This window comes from Ranitomeya imitator, chromosome 4, assembly GCF_032444005.1.
Source record: "Ranitomeya imitator isolate aRanImi1 chromosome 4, aRanImi1.pri, whole genome shotgun sequence".
Classification (NCBI taxonomy): domain Eukaryota; kingdom Metazoa; phylum Chordata; class Amphibia; order Anura; family Dendrobatidae; genus Ranitomeya; species Ranitomeya imitator.
In genome coordinates, this window is record NC_091285.1 from 408,035,466 (window position 1) to 408,052,369 (window position 16,904).

The following is a 16,904-nucleotide window of genomic DNA, read 5'->3' on the forward strand; positions in this document are numbered from 1 at the left end:
CATTGCCGCAGAGTGACAAACAATATATGGGCCCTTTGCAGCCCAAGAGCTACAAAAAAAACCTCCTGGTTTGGAGGAAGAAATAGGCCCCCTTACCTCTTGCGCCCCTGTGAGTCTACACAGGTTGCACCAATGATATGTGCACCCCTGGTTTTAGGGACAGACAGGGACAGTTAGTTGACAACTAGGTTATCTGTGTTGCACTCTTCAATGCAGTAGCCCTGGATTTGCTGTTTTTAGGGCAGCATTCAGTATACAATAGCCAAGACTAAGGCTAGACTGTAGTTGTAATAAAAAGCAGGGAAATCCCTGAAGAGCCCTTGCAGGACGTGCCATTAATTAAGAGAGACCGTCATCTGCTGGCCAGGTGAATTGATTGGAAACCAAATTGTGTTGGAAGATTTGCAAGGTTAGTGACTTTGTGTGCTGGACCTGATAAAGTGACTCAAAGCCCTGGGCGCCAAACTGCACCCAAAGAGAGTGGAGCAGACGTGCTCCAGGGATGTCGCTGAGGCCAGCATAACAGGCCTCAGTGGAATATCTACGCCATCAAGGTGTAGGCCAATGTCTGAAAAGGCTTGGATCCACACAGGAGGACTCTGAGCTACGCCTGCGGTAGTCAGGACAAGGATTCGTGCCCAATGCCAGTAAAGCTCAAGAGACCAGACATCGGCCGTTAAGAGCTGAGGCCTAGATCACTCCTAAGAGACTTCCGTCAACGGTCAAGCCAAGAAGATCCGCAAGGAGGCTGCAATATTTGGGACACACCTGTTACTGCTAAAGGACAGTGTGTATCGCTCCCATGATTGGGCGCACCACCGTTGTGAACAGAACATTGATGTTAGACAGAGAAAGACTTCCTTTGCTTTTCCAAGTTTACTGTTATCTTTGTTTGAATGTTAATCTGACTAGCTACTAACGCTAATTCTTTACAGTTACTTTAAATCACTGTATATAAATAGAACTAAAATCATCCCTGACTGTTTTCGCCTTGTGGCTCTGTGTGCATTGCATCCAAACACCTGCATTACCTAGCCACAGGACCCAAAGAACACAGGGATAACACTATATTGTCTGAAATTTTATTACTGCAAAATTGTCTTTTTCTTGTATTTTGACTTACCTTGCTAATTGTGTAAAAGATAAACTGTCGATGTCCTCTGTGATACTACATCCATGTACCTTCTTTCATATTGAGAAGAGCACAGTCCATAAGGGTAAAGTGTTATCCTCGCTACACACCCTGGTTCCTAGTCTTCAATGCTGAATAACAATTGTGTCATACTTCCATGAACTGTAATTTAGATAATTAATTGAAACCATTCTATCTGTATCTATGTACTCATTTATGCTGTGCAATGTATTTGTTATATATTTTTCAATTGGATTTTATAACTGGCTTGTTGTTGTCATAGGGAAGTCAAGGCTCCCCTGGAAAAAATGGCATAGATGGCAAAGATGGAATCCATGGAACACATGGACAAAAGGTAAGAACATAGTTTCTTCATATTTGATATTATAGTTATCACATGAACTACAATCCAATGTTGTGTCACAGGTGTGACAATAGAAATAATAGTTTTGTAACATTTGTAACTGAAAATATAATATTTTTCGTAACTTATTCAAATGTCTATAGAAAATAAATGTGTAACTCCGAATGTTTTCTTACAGTAAATTATACCACTTCCAAATCATATTAATTACTTACTTTCAATCTGAGATATCTGCAGATTGTAAGGGGAAATGTAAACTTGTGCTGTTTTCATTGTAAAATCTTTACGCTCTGCCGCAGAATGGAAAAAAAACTCCCTCAAAGTTACGGCAACAAAGTTGCCCATTAGATTCAAGGACCTCAAAAAAAGTTTTAGATTTTCGACCGAGAAACACAATACAGTTTTTCTCAATTCCAGATTAACACTCATATATTCGTATAATGCACTTTCATTAGGAATATGGAGTATATGTAATAAATCATTGTATTAACAACAGTTACAAGAAATGAATACGAATATGTACATTGTGTGTAAATGTATACAATTTGTTAATCATTTCGATATTTAAACATGGATTTTATGAATTGCAGGGAGAGCCTGGAGACAAAGGAGAGCCAGGCGAGGTAAGTAAATTATAGTTTGCTATCAATAAGTATGTAATTTGCTCTCCATTTAAGTCAATAAAGAAATAAATCCTTTTCTTTTTGCATTGTCTATGCATAAATAACATTTATATTATTTATTATGTTAGTTTTTATGACTTTGCAACGTTTATTGAATTACTTAAATGAAAGATTTTTGTTTTGCATATTTGTGTTTGACAACATCATAATTCTAACTGAATATTTCTACAGAGTGTAATATCTAAAGCTACAGGGGTAAAGGGTGATCGTGGTGATATAGGACCAATGGGTCCCCCTGGGCCACCAGGACCACAGGTACAGACCCATACTTTAGATTTTGTTGTTAGTTAAACTGTTGTACTGTAAGAATACTGTTGTAATAAGAACTTAAATAGCTGATAACTGTAGCTTTGCTTTCTCCAAAGCTTTTTTTTTTATTTACATTGTTTTGTCCATTAAATCAGTGATAAATTATTTGGGTGTTTATAATTGTAAATCAATCATATTGTTATGGAAACCATTGCAGAAATTAGATATCTTGTTAAGATACTTATCCAGTGTCATCTTATTTAAAAGGATATGATTGTCTCATAAACACAATAAAATAAATATAGTTACAAAATGTAAATCTAATTATGTGATCATCTTCCCAGTTCATAACAAGCAGATATGTAAATGTACTTTAGCTTGTGATATTCACATGAATTTCCCTTTCACTTTTTGTATTAAGGGTGTTCCTGGGAAAAATGTTGAAATGAAGGTAAGGAGATAAGTCTTGCATCCATGCCATCAATTTGTTTGTTTCAAACGTATATTATATTTAGAAAGTGAAATACATAAAGAAGAGAGGCATACTTGATATATTGGATCCAAAAGTAAAAAAAGAAAACTTTGCCAAACCATAGGCAGAAAGTGCTATGATGAGATCCTGATGTTACTCAAAAAGTAAAGTATTAAAAGGAAAATTTATATTCTTTGTATACAAGAAAGATTCAATAATGACAAAAGTTCCAAAAATCAGAATTGGGATTCAGTGGTAGTCTAGGGTGATGAAGGGGAAAATGGCAACTTGCCTGGTATTTAACCCCTATCTGACCTCGGACGGGATAGTACATCCGGGGTCAGATCCCCTGCTTTGATGCGGGCTCCGGCAGTGAGCCCGCACCAAAGCCGGGACATGTCAGCTGTTTTGAACAGGTGACATGTGCCCGTAATAGGCGCGGGCAGAATCGCGATCTGCCCGCACCTATTAACTAGTTAAATGCCGCTGTCAAACGCAGACAGCGGCATTTAACTACCGCATCCGGCCGGGCGGCCGGAAATGACGTCATCGCCGACCCCCGTCACATGATCGGGGGTCGGCGATGCGTCTCCATTGTAACCATAGAGGTCCTTGAGACCTCTATGGTTACTGATCGCCGGTGGCTGTGAGCGCCACCCTGTGGTCGGCGCTCACAGCACACCTGATTTTCTGCTACATAGCAGCGATCAGCAGATCGCTGCAATGTAGCAGAGGCGATCGAGTTGTGCCTGCTTCTAGCCTCCCATGGAGGCTATTGAAGCATGGCAAAAGTAAAAAAAAAAAAAGTTGAAAAAAATGTTAAAAAAATAAAAAAAATATAAAAGTTTAAATCACCCCCCTTTCGCCCCAATCAAAATAAATCCGTAAAAAAAATATCAAATCTACACATATTTGGTATCGCCGCGCTCAGAATTGCCCGATCTATCAATTAAAAAAAAGCATTAACCTGATCGCTAAACAGCGTAGCGGGAAAAAAATTCGAAATGCCAGAATTACGTTTTTTTGGTCGCCGCGACATTGCATTAAAATGAAATAACAGGCGATCAAAAGAACTATCTGCACCGAAATGCTATTATTAAAAACGTCATCTCGGCACGCAAAAAAGAAGCCCTCAACCGACCCCAGATCACGAAAAATAGAGACACTACGAGTATCAGAAAATGGAATTTTTTTTCACCACTTAGATAAAAAATAACCTAGTGATGTTAGGTGTCTATGAACTCGTACTGACCTGGAGAATCATAATGTAAGGTCAGTTTTAGCATTTAGTGAACCTAGCAAAAAAGCCAAACAAAAAACTAGTGTGGGACTGCACTTTTTTTGCAATTTCACCGCACTTGGAATTTTTTTCCCGTTTTGTAGTACACGACATGCTAAAACCAATGATGTCGTTCAAAAGTACAACTCGTTCCGCAAAAAATAAGCCATCACATGGCCAAATTGACGGAAAAATAAAAAAGTTATGGCTCTGGGAAGGAGGGGAGCGAAAAACGAACACGGAAAAACAAAAAATGCCAAGGTCATGAAGGGGTTAAGGTCAATGAAGGCATTTATCAGCTAAGTTTTAGGGCAGAGGCGTAGCTAGGGGTTCAGCTCAGTGGAGGGCGAAACATCTGAATGGGCCCCTAACCTCTGATTACAACTACGGTGGCGCACCCTAATTGTGGGTATAAGGGAACCTCAACAGATGATTCTGCTGTAGCTAAAAAAAAATCTCCACAAAGAACAACACTGATTTTACCACCATATTGTGACCATATAGTGGTAGATACCAGTCCTGTATAGCTCCTTGAATGTATTCAGGTAACCCTACAAGAAATACTCTTGTCTGGACAAGACCCCAAAGAGGGAAACTGAAAGGATGGAACCATAAGAAAGAGAGGAAGGTAGGATATTACTAAAGAAGAAAGTGTGTCCCCTGGCTCATCCGTTCCTCTTTTTCTCCTTCTACCTCTTAGAGGGTCTTGTTGTCTAGACTAAGTAGATGTTCAGGGGCCCGCACCCATATGTGATTTTCTATACACCCCCACTTGCTGGTTTCATTTTCTTCTGTTTGGCTATTTATCATATATATTTTTTTTAATAAAGGCTTTTTAATGGGGTTTTCGTGTTTACAACCTTGGATTTACTGATACGAGATCATACAGACTCTGGACTGTTAGGGCCCTGACCCCGGCTATAGGACTGTAGGACTGCATTATTTATATATATATATATATATATATATATACTAGATGGTGGCCCGATTATAACGCATCGGTTATTCTAGAATATGCATGTCCACGTAGTATATTGCCCAGCCATGTAGTATATTGCACAGCCAGGTAGTATATTGCACAGCCCACTTAGTATTTTGCCCAGTCACGTAGTATATTGCCCAGCCACATAGTATATTGCCCAGTCACGTAGTATATTGCCCAGTCACGTAGTATATTGCCCAATTACGTAGTATATTGCCCAGTAACGTAGTATATTGCCCAGCCACGTAGTATATTGCCCAGTTACGTAGTATATTGCCCAGTGACATAGTATACAGCACAGAGCCACGTAGTATATTGCACAGCAACGTAGTATACAGCACAGAGCCACGTAGTATATTGCCCAGCCACAAAGTATATTGGCCAGTCACGTAGTATATTGCCCAGCTACGTAGTATATTGCCCAGCTACGTAGTATATTGCCCAGCCACGTATGTCACAGGTTAAAAAATAAACATATACTCACCTTCCGAGGGCCCCTTGTAGTTCGGTCACATGACCGTGACGTCATGGCAGGTCATTCTTGTGCAGGCGCTCAGGCACTGTGATGACGTCGCGGTCACATGACCGTGACGTCATGGCAGGTCCTTCTCGCGCAGGCACGCAGGGCCTGTGATGACGTCACGTCACATGTCCGTGACGTCATGGCAGGTCCTTCTCACGCAGGCGCGCAGGACCTGTGATGACGTTGTGGTCACATGACCATGACGTCACGGCAGGTCGTTCTCGCGCAGGCCCTGTGATGATGTTGCGGTCACATGACCGTGACATCATGGCAGGTCCTTCTCGCTCAGGCGCGCAGGGCCTGTGATGACGTCACGGTCACATGACCGTGACATCATGGCAGGTCCTTCTCCAAAACCATTCTTGGCACCGGAACCTGCCGGAGGTCACCGGAGCGTCGCGAAAGGTGAGTATATAATGATTTGTTATTTTTTTTATTATTTTTAACATTAGATGTTTTTACTATTGACGCTGCATAGGCAGCATCAATTGTAAAAACTTGGTCACACAGGGTTAATAGCGGCGGTAACGGAGTGAGTTACCCGCGGCATAACGCGGTCTGTTACCGCTTGCATTAACCCTGTGTGAGCGGTGACTGTGGGGAGTACGGAGCGGGCGCCGACTGCAGGGGAGTAGGGAGGGACTAATCGGACTGTGGCCGTTGCTGATTGGTCCCGGCAGCCATGACAGGTAGCTGGCGAGACCAATCAGCGACTTGGATTCCATGACAGACAGAGGCCGTGACCAATGAATATCAGTGAGAGACAGAAAGACAGGACAGAAAGACAGAAGTGACCCTTAGACAATTATATAATAGATATATACTGTATATATTATATACACACATGCATATATATGTATATGAAAGAGACATATCCTCATCTGTGTTGTCCTGTAGCCGGGGTCACATCTATCAGTGCAAATTACAGACCAGTCTTGTCCCTCTATCTGAGGCACCAAGAGATTTATGGCAGCTGCTCTGAAGTCTTACAGATCGTGTGATGCTCGGGCGATTTGCACTGACAGACATCAATCTGTTTAAAAGTTCAAGCAGCTGCCATAAATCTACTGTGCCTCAGAGACTGCAGATAATAATAATAATAATCTTTATTTTTATATAGCGCTAACATATTCCGCAGCGCTTTACAGTTTGCACACATTATCATCGCTGTCCCCGATGGGGCTCACAATCTAAATTCCCTATGTCTTTGGAGTGTGGGAGGAAACCGGAGAACCCGGAGGAAACCCACGCAAACACGGAGAGAACATACAAACTCTTTGCAGATGTTGTCCTGGGTGGGATTAGAACCCAGGACTCCAGCGCTGCAAGGCTGCTGTGCTAACCACTGCGCCACCGTGCTGCCCCAGATACAGCACAATAATACAGCTGGGTCTTATCAGGAGGGAGCAGAGTCCTGACATCTCCTCCCTGCACAGTGCAGACACCTCCGATACTGGCAGAAGTTTGAGCTGTTACTTACAGCACCACTGTATCATGTCCTGCTCCTCTCTGGACAGAAGAAGCAGCGCTGTGTGTCCTGACCTCTCTGGAGCAAACACAACCACACAGCTTACAATGTGGGCATGCCTGCTGTATACTGAAGGCAGCAAAAAGGTACAGTGCTGGCACCCAGCATCACAGGAAGCATGTGCTCCTCTGCCTCTCCCTGGCCACGGCCCGCGGTAGTGCAGGGAGATCGTGTCTCCCTTCTCTACCACAGAGGTTAACTATATCGGCGAGCTGTGCACACTGATATAATTATTGGTAGTGTAGCTCCGGGTGGGCCCCTGTGAGTGGTGGGCCCAGGGCGACCACACCCTCTGCCCCCCTGGTAGCTACGCTACTGGTTTAGGGTAATGAAGGGGGGTAAAGTTAAGACTTTAGGATGTCTTGGGATATCATAGCCTGATATTCCTGGTGGTCTACTGTAGTGAAGGGGGTAATGGTTTAATAATTGGTGACTATAGTAGTAAAGGGGCTTAGGTTATTACCTCTGGCAATTTAGTACAGTGAGTACGTTACTTATAATTCACCTCTATATGCTTCAGCAAAATTCCACTAAAATAGAAGCTGAACTAGGTGAGAATTCAACAGCCAGCGATGATTTAACTGTTGCGTTCTGAATACTATACGTAGCTGTGAAACTACGATGGGCACCAGGGCTGTGGCTATAACTCCTTCCTGTTGTGAGAACAGGTTGGGCAGTCTGGTATTAGTTCTACAATGGAAGGTTACCTGGCTTGTTTTCCCCGCAGGAAGAAATGAAGTAAAGTGAAGGTTGAGGTTGAGCTCCTATTTGGGGACTAAAAAATACAGTATAGGAAAAAAAGTTTAAAAAAATTTAAATTACCCCATCCTTCCCCATTAAAAATAAAGAAGCTAAAAAAACATATTTGGTATCACTGCATTTGTGTTAGTCCAGTCTATATAAATATAAAATCAATCCCTACATGAAATGCGATAAACAGAAAACTAATCAAAATGCCACAACTGCTGTTTTTGGTCACCTCAACTCGTAACACAACTCTATTGATGGAAAAATAAAAACTTTATGAGCCTAGGAAAATGGCGACATAAAACAATTTTTTTACAAACTTCAGAACCTTTTACAACATTTTTTTTATCAACACTGTCCATATGTCAGAATCACATTGCAGTCATCAACAAAATGGTGGTCCTAAACTTTATCCTCCCTTCCTCTTTTTGTAAACACCCAAAGGAAAGGGGAGAAGTGACATCAAACACATATGAGCAGATACCAACCACATTTACTGCAGTCATAATGTGAGCTTGGACTATAATTGTTTTTTATGTCAAACGTGAGCAACTGCTCTGGTTAGTGTTTAAAAGTTGAAAATATCAATACCTTTTTATTCATTTTTCATATTTTATACCATAAAAATTACATATTTGAAAAAAAAACCATTAATACTATATATTTTTTAATGTCTTACATTTTTGTTATGATAATTTCCCTTTAAATAGTGATGGCAGATTTCTATGTCATATCAACATTTTCTAATTGGTGAATGTCCGATTGATCCTCGGAATGAAGTGAAAGAGGAACTACTACTGGCCAGTAGCACTGCTGTGCTGGGAAAAACTTTTCTATTCTAGCGCTCCTTCATTTTCTGCATCTGCAGTGATGATGAACATCTCACTCAATGTTAATGGCTTATTTTTTGAAGATAGTTTTAGATTTTAGTTTTATATTATGTAATTCTTCTGTTGTGAAATTCAAATTCACATATTTAAAAAAATATATATAGTAAAAAAAAACACTTGTAATAAATAATTGAATAGCTCTTTGTAAGGATGATATGTATTCCAAAGACTTTACTAGAATTTTAAAAGATGTGCACTTATTACTTGAATACATGACACATGTTATGTCTTTTATCTCAGAAAATCTCCAGATGTGCTGTATCACAATTGCTACAATTATTATTTCAATCTCTAAAAGTTTTGGTTCAGATTGCCATATTGTGAACCAGTGTTGGAGCTGCCTTACGTGGTTTACATTATTCTGGTCCCTAAAATGGACCAAAGTAGTTCATGCTGTGATTTTTTTACGAGTGAGCCAATGTTCTGTGTGACTAAAATAGGCCATGCTTCGCTGGCACACTAACTATAATGTTGCTTTGGGCTTCATGTGTCCGTGCGTGTAACATGCTCCACATGGATAGCACATGGACTGATTATATACTTGTGTGAATGAGCCCTAAGTGGCAACAGGAGAAATTAGTGAGTTGGTCTATCATCTCATCATGTATTAACAGATTTGCAGTCAGAACAATGTGCAAGTCACTTTTCAAGTATTTTCTATGATGCCGAGTCACTTCTCACGGACAAGCCGTGAGACGGGATGGTCAAGGGGTTCGAGGTCAAAACCCAGGAAAGTACATCATAAACAGAAGGAAAAGACAAATGCATAGTCAAGTTACATTCTGAGGTCAGAATACCAGTAGGATAGCGGATCAGTGCAGAGGTGGTGAAACAGACAGATGGTCAGAACGAGTTCCAAGGTCAGGCAACAAAAGATCTAAAAACAGAACGCAAGGCACAGAGAGACAAACCACACAGTAGCTGAATGTACGTCTGGCAGAGGTCTGGGAGTAACGGCCCAGTTAAGTAGCCTGGCAATCACCTGGGACAATGAACGCCTGGAGACCTCAAGTACCTTCCAGTCTCAGGTTGGACGGCTGAGCTGTTAATCAACACACTGACAGCTCAGCATACCAATGCACCAGACTGGGCAACTGATCTGTCAATGAAAGTACTGACAGCTTCAGCACATCCCTATTGGATGGCTATACTGTCAGTAACTGCATTCCAGACACACTGAAGGGTGGAACTGTAACATTGCCTTTGTTTTAGAAAATGCTCAATTTCTCCATTTATTAATAGCTTTTCCCTTCCTTTTTATTAGGATTTAGAATTGTTGTTAGAGTCATATGGTATTAAGGTAAGTATAGATTTTTTAAAAATAAAACTAGTTGTCTAGTGCCTATAGTCCTCCTGCACTGTGTAATCTCACCTCCACAACTGATTAGCAGCTTTCTGCCTAAACACAGTGTGCATAGAACGCTGCCAATCAGTGGTGTGGGCAAGATTATACAAAGCTCAGCATTCAGAGAACTGCTAGATCTGCAGCAGAGATAAAAGAGATTTAGCAAAACTACAGCAGCAGATAAGTGATTAAGTTCTCTGACGCTATATCATGCTGCTCTCAAATGATATAGTGTTACTATAAGTTGAATGCTTGCTATTGCTACAAATGTACTTGTGGTAATGCTTACTTGCCGAATAGTCATTGCTCTACTGTAATTATTTTTGATACATTGTGCAAATTGTGCGTATCAAAATTTTGATGTTATTATAAATTCATTAAAAATTTTAATAAGCAAATTACATTTGTTTGATGTAGGGAGGGAACTACTATGGTTCATTAAAATGGGCATAATCTTTTTACATTGACATACATCTTTCCTAAAATATTAACTCCTTATCGACATCCACTGTACATGTACGTTGCAAGTTAGTAGCAGGTGTATGGAGCGGGCTCACAGGGTGAGCCCTACCGGAAGTAGGGCTAAGAACGCCAGGTGGCAGAATCAAAAGGGAGAGCAAGGAGATACTCCTTGCTGCAAGCTCCCAGGCATGATGGAGGACAGTGATCCACAGCAGCCACAGTAACCACAGCGGGAGCAACTGAAGATGCATTGTTCTGCAGGGAAGCAGAGTGGATATTCCAGCAGCCATTCTACACAGTGCAGCAGGAAGTCTGGCATGATGGACAAATCTCCATCTTCAAAAAGCCCCTTATTGGATCCTATTCCTTCTCCAGAACCGGTACCAGCGGCTGCATCTGATTGGTAAGTGATCTTCGTGAACTTTCACCTTGTAATATGCCATTCTCGCAGAGGACAAGTGCTCTGAGAAGAAACCCCAGACTTCGCCTCCGAACTAAAATCTGTAATCAAATCAGAGGTCGAAAGCGCCTTTAGATCTTTCACACAGGAGGAGAAAGTCAGAGAGCAAAAAAAACGCCATTTACACCGAGTCCTCTAGCTCCCGGGAGAAAGACTCAGACATATCAGATTCCTCCTCATTCTCAGATGATGAAATGGGGGGGTGCCACTGTTTTCCTCTAGAAGAGGTAGAACGTTTGGTTAAGGCGGTAAGATCTACTATGGGGTGATAGATCCCCGCCCCAACAAGATGGTACAGGACATAATGTTTGGGGGTCTGGGCCAGAGGAAGCGAATAGCATTTCCTTGATTGAAAACATCCAGTCCCTAATAAAAAAAGAGTGGGAAAAAACTGATAGGAAGAATTCATCAGTACCTTCCCTTTAAAGAAAATACTCCTTTGAGGATGCGGCATCAACATCATGGGATAAAGCCCCAAAGTTAATTGTTGCAGTTGCCAAGGCCTCTAAAAAATTGCCCTCCCCTTTGAAGACATGGGAACCTTAACCCCTTCATGACCCGGGGTATTTTCGCTTTCGTTTTTCGCTCCCCTCCTTCCCAGAGCAATAACTTTTTTATTTTTCCATCAATATAGCCATGTGAGGGCTTACTTTTTGTGGGACAAGTTGTACTTTTGACTGACATCATTGGTTTTAGCATGTCATGTACTAGAAAACGGGAATAAAATTCCAAGTGCGGTGAAATTGCAAAAAAAGTACAATCCCACACTGTTTTTTTGTTTAGGTTTTTTGCTAGGTTCACTAAATGCTAAAACTGACCAACCATTTTGATTATCCAGGTCATTATGAGTTCATAGACACCAAACATGTATAGGTTCTGTTTTATCTAAGTGGTAAAAAAAAAATCCAAACTTTGCTCCAAAAAAAAAATTGCGCAATTTTCCGATACCTATAGCGTCTCCATTTTTCGTTATCTTGAGTTGGGTGAGGGCTTTTTTTTGCATGCCGAGCTGGCATTTTTAATGATACCATTTTGGTGCAGATACGTTCTTTTGATCGCTTGTTATTGCATTTTAATGCAATGTCGCGGCGACCAAAAAAAGGGGATTTTGGCATTTCAAATTTTTTTAGCGCTACGCTGTTTAGCAATCGGGTTAATCCTTTTTTTATCAATAGATCAGGCGATTCTGAACACGGCGATACCAAATATGTGTGTATTTTTTATTGTTTTATTTTGAATGGGGTGAAAGGGGAGTGATTTAAACTTTTATATTTTTTTATTTTTTTCATATTTTTTAAAACTTTTTTTTAACTTTTGCGATGTTTCAATAGCCTCCATGGGAGGCTAGAAGCTGGCATAGCCTGATCGGCTCTGCTACATAGGAGCAAAGCTCAGATCACTCCTACTGTATGTAGTAGAATTGCTGCATTGCTATAAGAACCGACCACAGGGTGGCGATCACAGCAATCCAGCATCAACAACCATAGAGGTCTTCAGTAGACCTCTGGTTGTCATGTCGATGCATCGCTGACCCCCGATCACGTAACAGGGTCAGCGATGCATGCATTTCCGGCCCGATGACTGGAAGCGCTAGATAAATGCCGCTGTCAGCGTTTGACAGCGGCATTTAACTAGTTAATAGCAGCGGGTGAATTGCGATTCCACCAGCCACTATTTCGGGCACATGTCAGCTGTTCAAAACAGCTGACATGTCCCGCCTTTGATGCAGGCTCACCGCCGGAGCCCACATCAAAGCAGGGGATCTGACCTCGGACGTACTATCCCGTCCGAGGTCAAAAAGGGGTTAAAAGACCCATTAGATAAAAAGGCTGATGCTTTTCTTAAAGTGGTAGGGGAAACATCAGAGAGTAATCTCAGGTCAGCTATAGTGGTCACCTGTACCGCTAGATCCCTTATGATATGGGTGGATCAGCTAGAGAAACAACTACGGGATGGGATACCTAGAAACAAAGTTCTAGAGTCCATTCCATTAATACGGAGCGGCTGTGGATTCTTCAGCTGACTTAGTCAGATTAGCATCCAAGTCTGCAGCTCTCTCGAACGCAGCCCATAGAGTGCTTTGGCTCAAATGCTTGCTGGGAGATTTGCAAACCAAATTAAAGTTATGCTCAAACCCATGGGAAGGAGAGTTTTTGTTTGGGGAAATATTGGCTCAAACAGTCCTTTCGGAGCCAAAAATTCTTCCATAGGTGGCCCAGGAGGGAGCAGAATAGATGGGCTGAGGGGAAGAGGAAAGATGAGGGTTTCCACTTCGGAAAATACTCCCAGGATAGGAAGCCCTTAACGTTTTTTCCCAGGTGGGGGGCAGACTATTCCGTTTCCTTCCAGCCTGGGAAAAGATTTCAAACAGCAAACAGCCCCTGGATTCTAAATCTTGTCAGGATAGGCCTTCGGATAGACTTCCATTCTCTCCCTCACCAGAATTTTGTCGTGACTCCCCTACAGTCCTCTCCGAAGGAACAGGAGACCCTGGAGTGCGAGGTTTTGAACCTTGTAAACTAAGCCATTCTCCAGGAAGTTCACCTTAAGAAAGAAGGGAAGGATTCTACTCCCCGTTGTTCCTGGTAAACAAACCAGATGGGTCTTACCGGACAAATATAAATTTGAGGGGGCTGAATGGTTAAGTAAAAACTCAAAAATACAAGATGGAGTCAATAAAGTCAACCATCAGTCAGTCAGTCAGTTCTGGATCACAGCGACGCATACTACCATGTCCCTATACAAAAAGATTCCCAGAGGTTCCTCATAGTAGCGGTCTCTATGAAAGGAGAAATAACATGTTTCCAGTAAAAAGCCCTTCCCTTTGGGTTATCAATAGCTCCTTGGGTATTTGTCAAATTAGTGGCAGAGGCAGTGGCGCACCTGAGAGAACAGGACATTCTGATAGTCCATTATTTGGACTACTTTCTGGTAATAGGCGACTTGGCTCAACTTTGCAGAGAACAACTAAGCAGAGTAATGACTACAATAGTGGACCTGGGCTGGCTCCTAAACCTGAAAAAGTCAAGGCTCGAGCCAAGGACAGTGCAAGAGTTTCTAGGATTAATATTGGACTCTCAGAAGAAGGAGTGCTGTCTCCCAGTACAAAAAAAGGGAAGATTATAGACCAGGTATTAAAAGCCTCACAGAACCAATCCATGACTTTAGGAAGGCTATGTCCCTTCTGGGTTCCCTTAATGATTGTTTGCCAGTAGTTCAGTGGAAACAGCTATACACCAGGGACCTTCAGTGGGACATTCTAAAGAACCAGGCTTCATTAAAAGGTCACCTAGATTACACATGACTATCTTTGACCACTATTCATTCCCTAAATTGGTGGGGAGATATAAGCAATCTGTCCAAAGGGGTCCCCTGAGTAACTAAGGTGTCCTGGCTAGTTACCACTGATGCAAACCCCGCTGGATGGGGGGCTCACTTGGGTGACGGGTTTTCTCAGGGGATTTGGAGAGACCAGGAGCTTGAGGTTTCCTCAAACCAGAAGGAGCTATTGGCAACGAACTACACCCTGCTAAAATTCCTGAATACTCTGCCGGGTCATCATGTGTGAGTATTTTCAGAATATCAGTTTGCAGTGGCCTATATAAACCACCAAGGGGGAACCAGGTCATGGGCCCTAATGGACATAACACCCCAGTTTTTCAGTTTGGCAGAAAATTTCCTATCCTTATCGGCTCTACACATTCAGGGGTAGAGAACCAAAAGGCAGATTTTCTGAGCCACACTCAACTAAGACAGGGCGAGTGGGCTCTGAACGAATCTGATTTCAAGCAGATTGTGGAAATATGGGGCTTCCCGGTCATAGATCTGTTTGCCAATATCAACAACAAAAAGGTAGAGAATTTTTGCTCCCTAGATCCCAGAGGGGATCCTAGATGCCTTTATGATTCATTGGAATCAGAGCCTAGCCTATGCCTTTCCCCCCAGTCATTCTCATCTCAGCGGTTCTAAGAAAGATCAGAGAGGACAAATCGAGAATAATACTGATAGCCCCATTTTGGCCAAAAAGAACTTGGTTCTCCTGGCTGAGGATAATGTCGATCACCGATCCTTGGGTTCTACTGGAACTTCTGGACCTTCTTTCTCAGGGACTGGCATTCCACCCTCAGGTGGCGAACCTTCATTTGACAGTGTGGAATTTGAAGGGGTGCTGTTGAGGGACAGAGGATTTTCACCAAATTTAGTTTCCACCCTGCTAAAGAGTGGGAAAATTGTTACCACAAGAGCTTATGGTAAAACCTGGAGGAAATTCCTATCCACCTCAGGGATAAGAATCCAGGATAGGGTTCCAATTACAGCAATCCTGGAATTTCTGCAGAAGGGGTTGGAACAAGGCCTGGCGACCAGGGGTTGGAACAAGGTCTGGCGACCAGCACCTTGAAAGTCCAGATGGCAGCCCTAGGGGCCCTGTATAATCAGGACTTAGCAGGCAATCCATGGGTGGTGCGATTTATTACAGCCTCTGCAAGGTCTAGGCCAATTGTTAGCCAGAAGCTAGCGCCATGGGATTTAAATCTAGTCCTAATAGCCCTAACAGGTCCTCCATTTGAACCATAGGGAAGAAGAAAGATTCTACACCTTAGATGTTAGAAGATGTTTGGTTCAGTACCTAGAGTCCACCAAGGGGTGTAGGAAAGAAGGATCTCTGAAGGGACTCAAGCCCTCCAAAAGTACCTTGGCGAGATGGATAAAAGATGCAATAGCCTTGGCCTACTCATCTAGTGGGAATATCGCCCCAGAAGGTCTGAAATCTCATTCTAGAAGAGCGATGGCAACCTCCTGGGCAGAAAGGTCGGAGGTATCAATAGAGCAGATCTGTAAAGCTGCCACTTGGTCATCACCTTCTACCTTTTTCAAGCACTATCGGCTGGACCTACCTCTTCTTCTGACCTAATCCTCGGGAGAAGGGTTCTTTGGGCTGTGGTCCCTCACTAAAGTTACAACTCTCTGCATTTCTCTCCGTGGTGCTGTCATGGGGGAAGGAGAAAGACATAGTTACTTACCGATAACGGGATTTCTCAGAGCCCATGACAGCACCCGTTTATTCCCTCCAATCACGTGTGTGGTGAGCACTAGAGTTGAGCGACCTTGACCTTTTTAGAGTCGAGCCGGGTTTTGCGAAACCCGACTATGTCCAAAGTCGGGTCGAGTGAAATCGGCCGATTATGACGTAAAGTCGGGATCGACCGAAACACGAAACCCAATTCAAGTCAATGGGGCAGCATAGTCGGCAGTGAGTGGGGGCCAGGAAAACACCTAGAGTGCCCATTTTAATGTCAAAACCATCCATTCTTCTTAATGAAGCTTGTCAAGCGTAATTTACCTTATAATAATTGGAAGGCATTTGAAATTGGGGGTCATTTGGCTAAAGTTGTGGGGGGTAGGGCTGGTTCAAGTAATTAGTGGGCCCAGGAAATCTGGACCACGTCACGGCAGTGGAGCAGGGAGAGGTAAGTATTTCAACTTTGCAAGTGCTGTGAACCTGAGCAAGCAGGGGGGGGCCCACTCGTTGGCATTGGCACTGGCACAGGGCCCCTCAAAGTACAGCGGTGTGTTTGCACGGCGGGGGCGCCTCCCACCGGCAGCAACACTTTTGCGTACTATGAGAGGCCCTGTGCCAGTGACGTCGCCAACTAGTATTCCTCCCCCCACCTGATGAAGGAACCTGCACTTTCATCTGCACCTTCCTCTTTGTCCCCGTGTAAGGTGGTATGGTATGCGGGAAGAGCAACCTGACTTTCAGCAGGGTCACAATGTTGTTGTGTAGCGT

The 16,904-nt window shown here is 42.7% G+C and overlaps 1 protein-coding gene across 1 annotated transcript in view; it reads left to right on the forward strand.

The window, feature by feature from the left end:
• The window catches only part of LOC138676256 (collagen alpha-1(VII) chain-like), an 831,262-nt gene that overhangs the window by 390,462 nt on the left and 423,896 nt on the right, over window positions 1-16,904 (forward strand). The window contains exons 59-63 of the mRNA XM_069765365.1: window positions 1,416-1,487; window positions 2,087-2,119; window positions 2,351-2,434; window positions 2,850-2,879; window positions 10,114-10,149. Of these exons, the coding sequence (XP_069621466.1) occupies window positions 1,416-1,487; window positions 2,087-2,119; window positions 2,351-2,434; window positions 2,850-2,879; window positions 10,114-10,149 (255 nt within the window). The remainder of the gene's footprint in view (window positions 1-1,415; window positions 1,488-2,086; window positions 2,120-2,350; window positions 2,435-2,849; window positions 2,880-10,113; window positions 10,150-16,904) is intronic.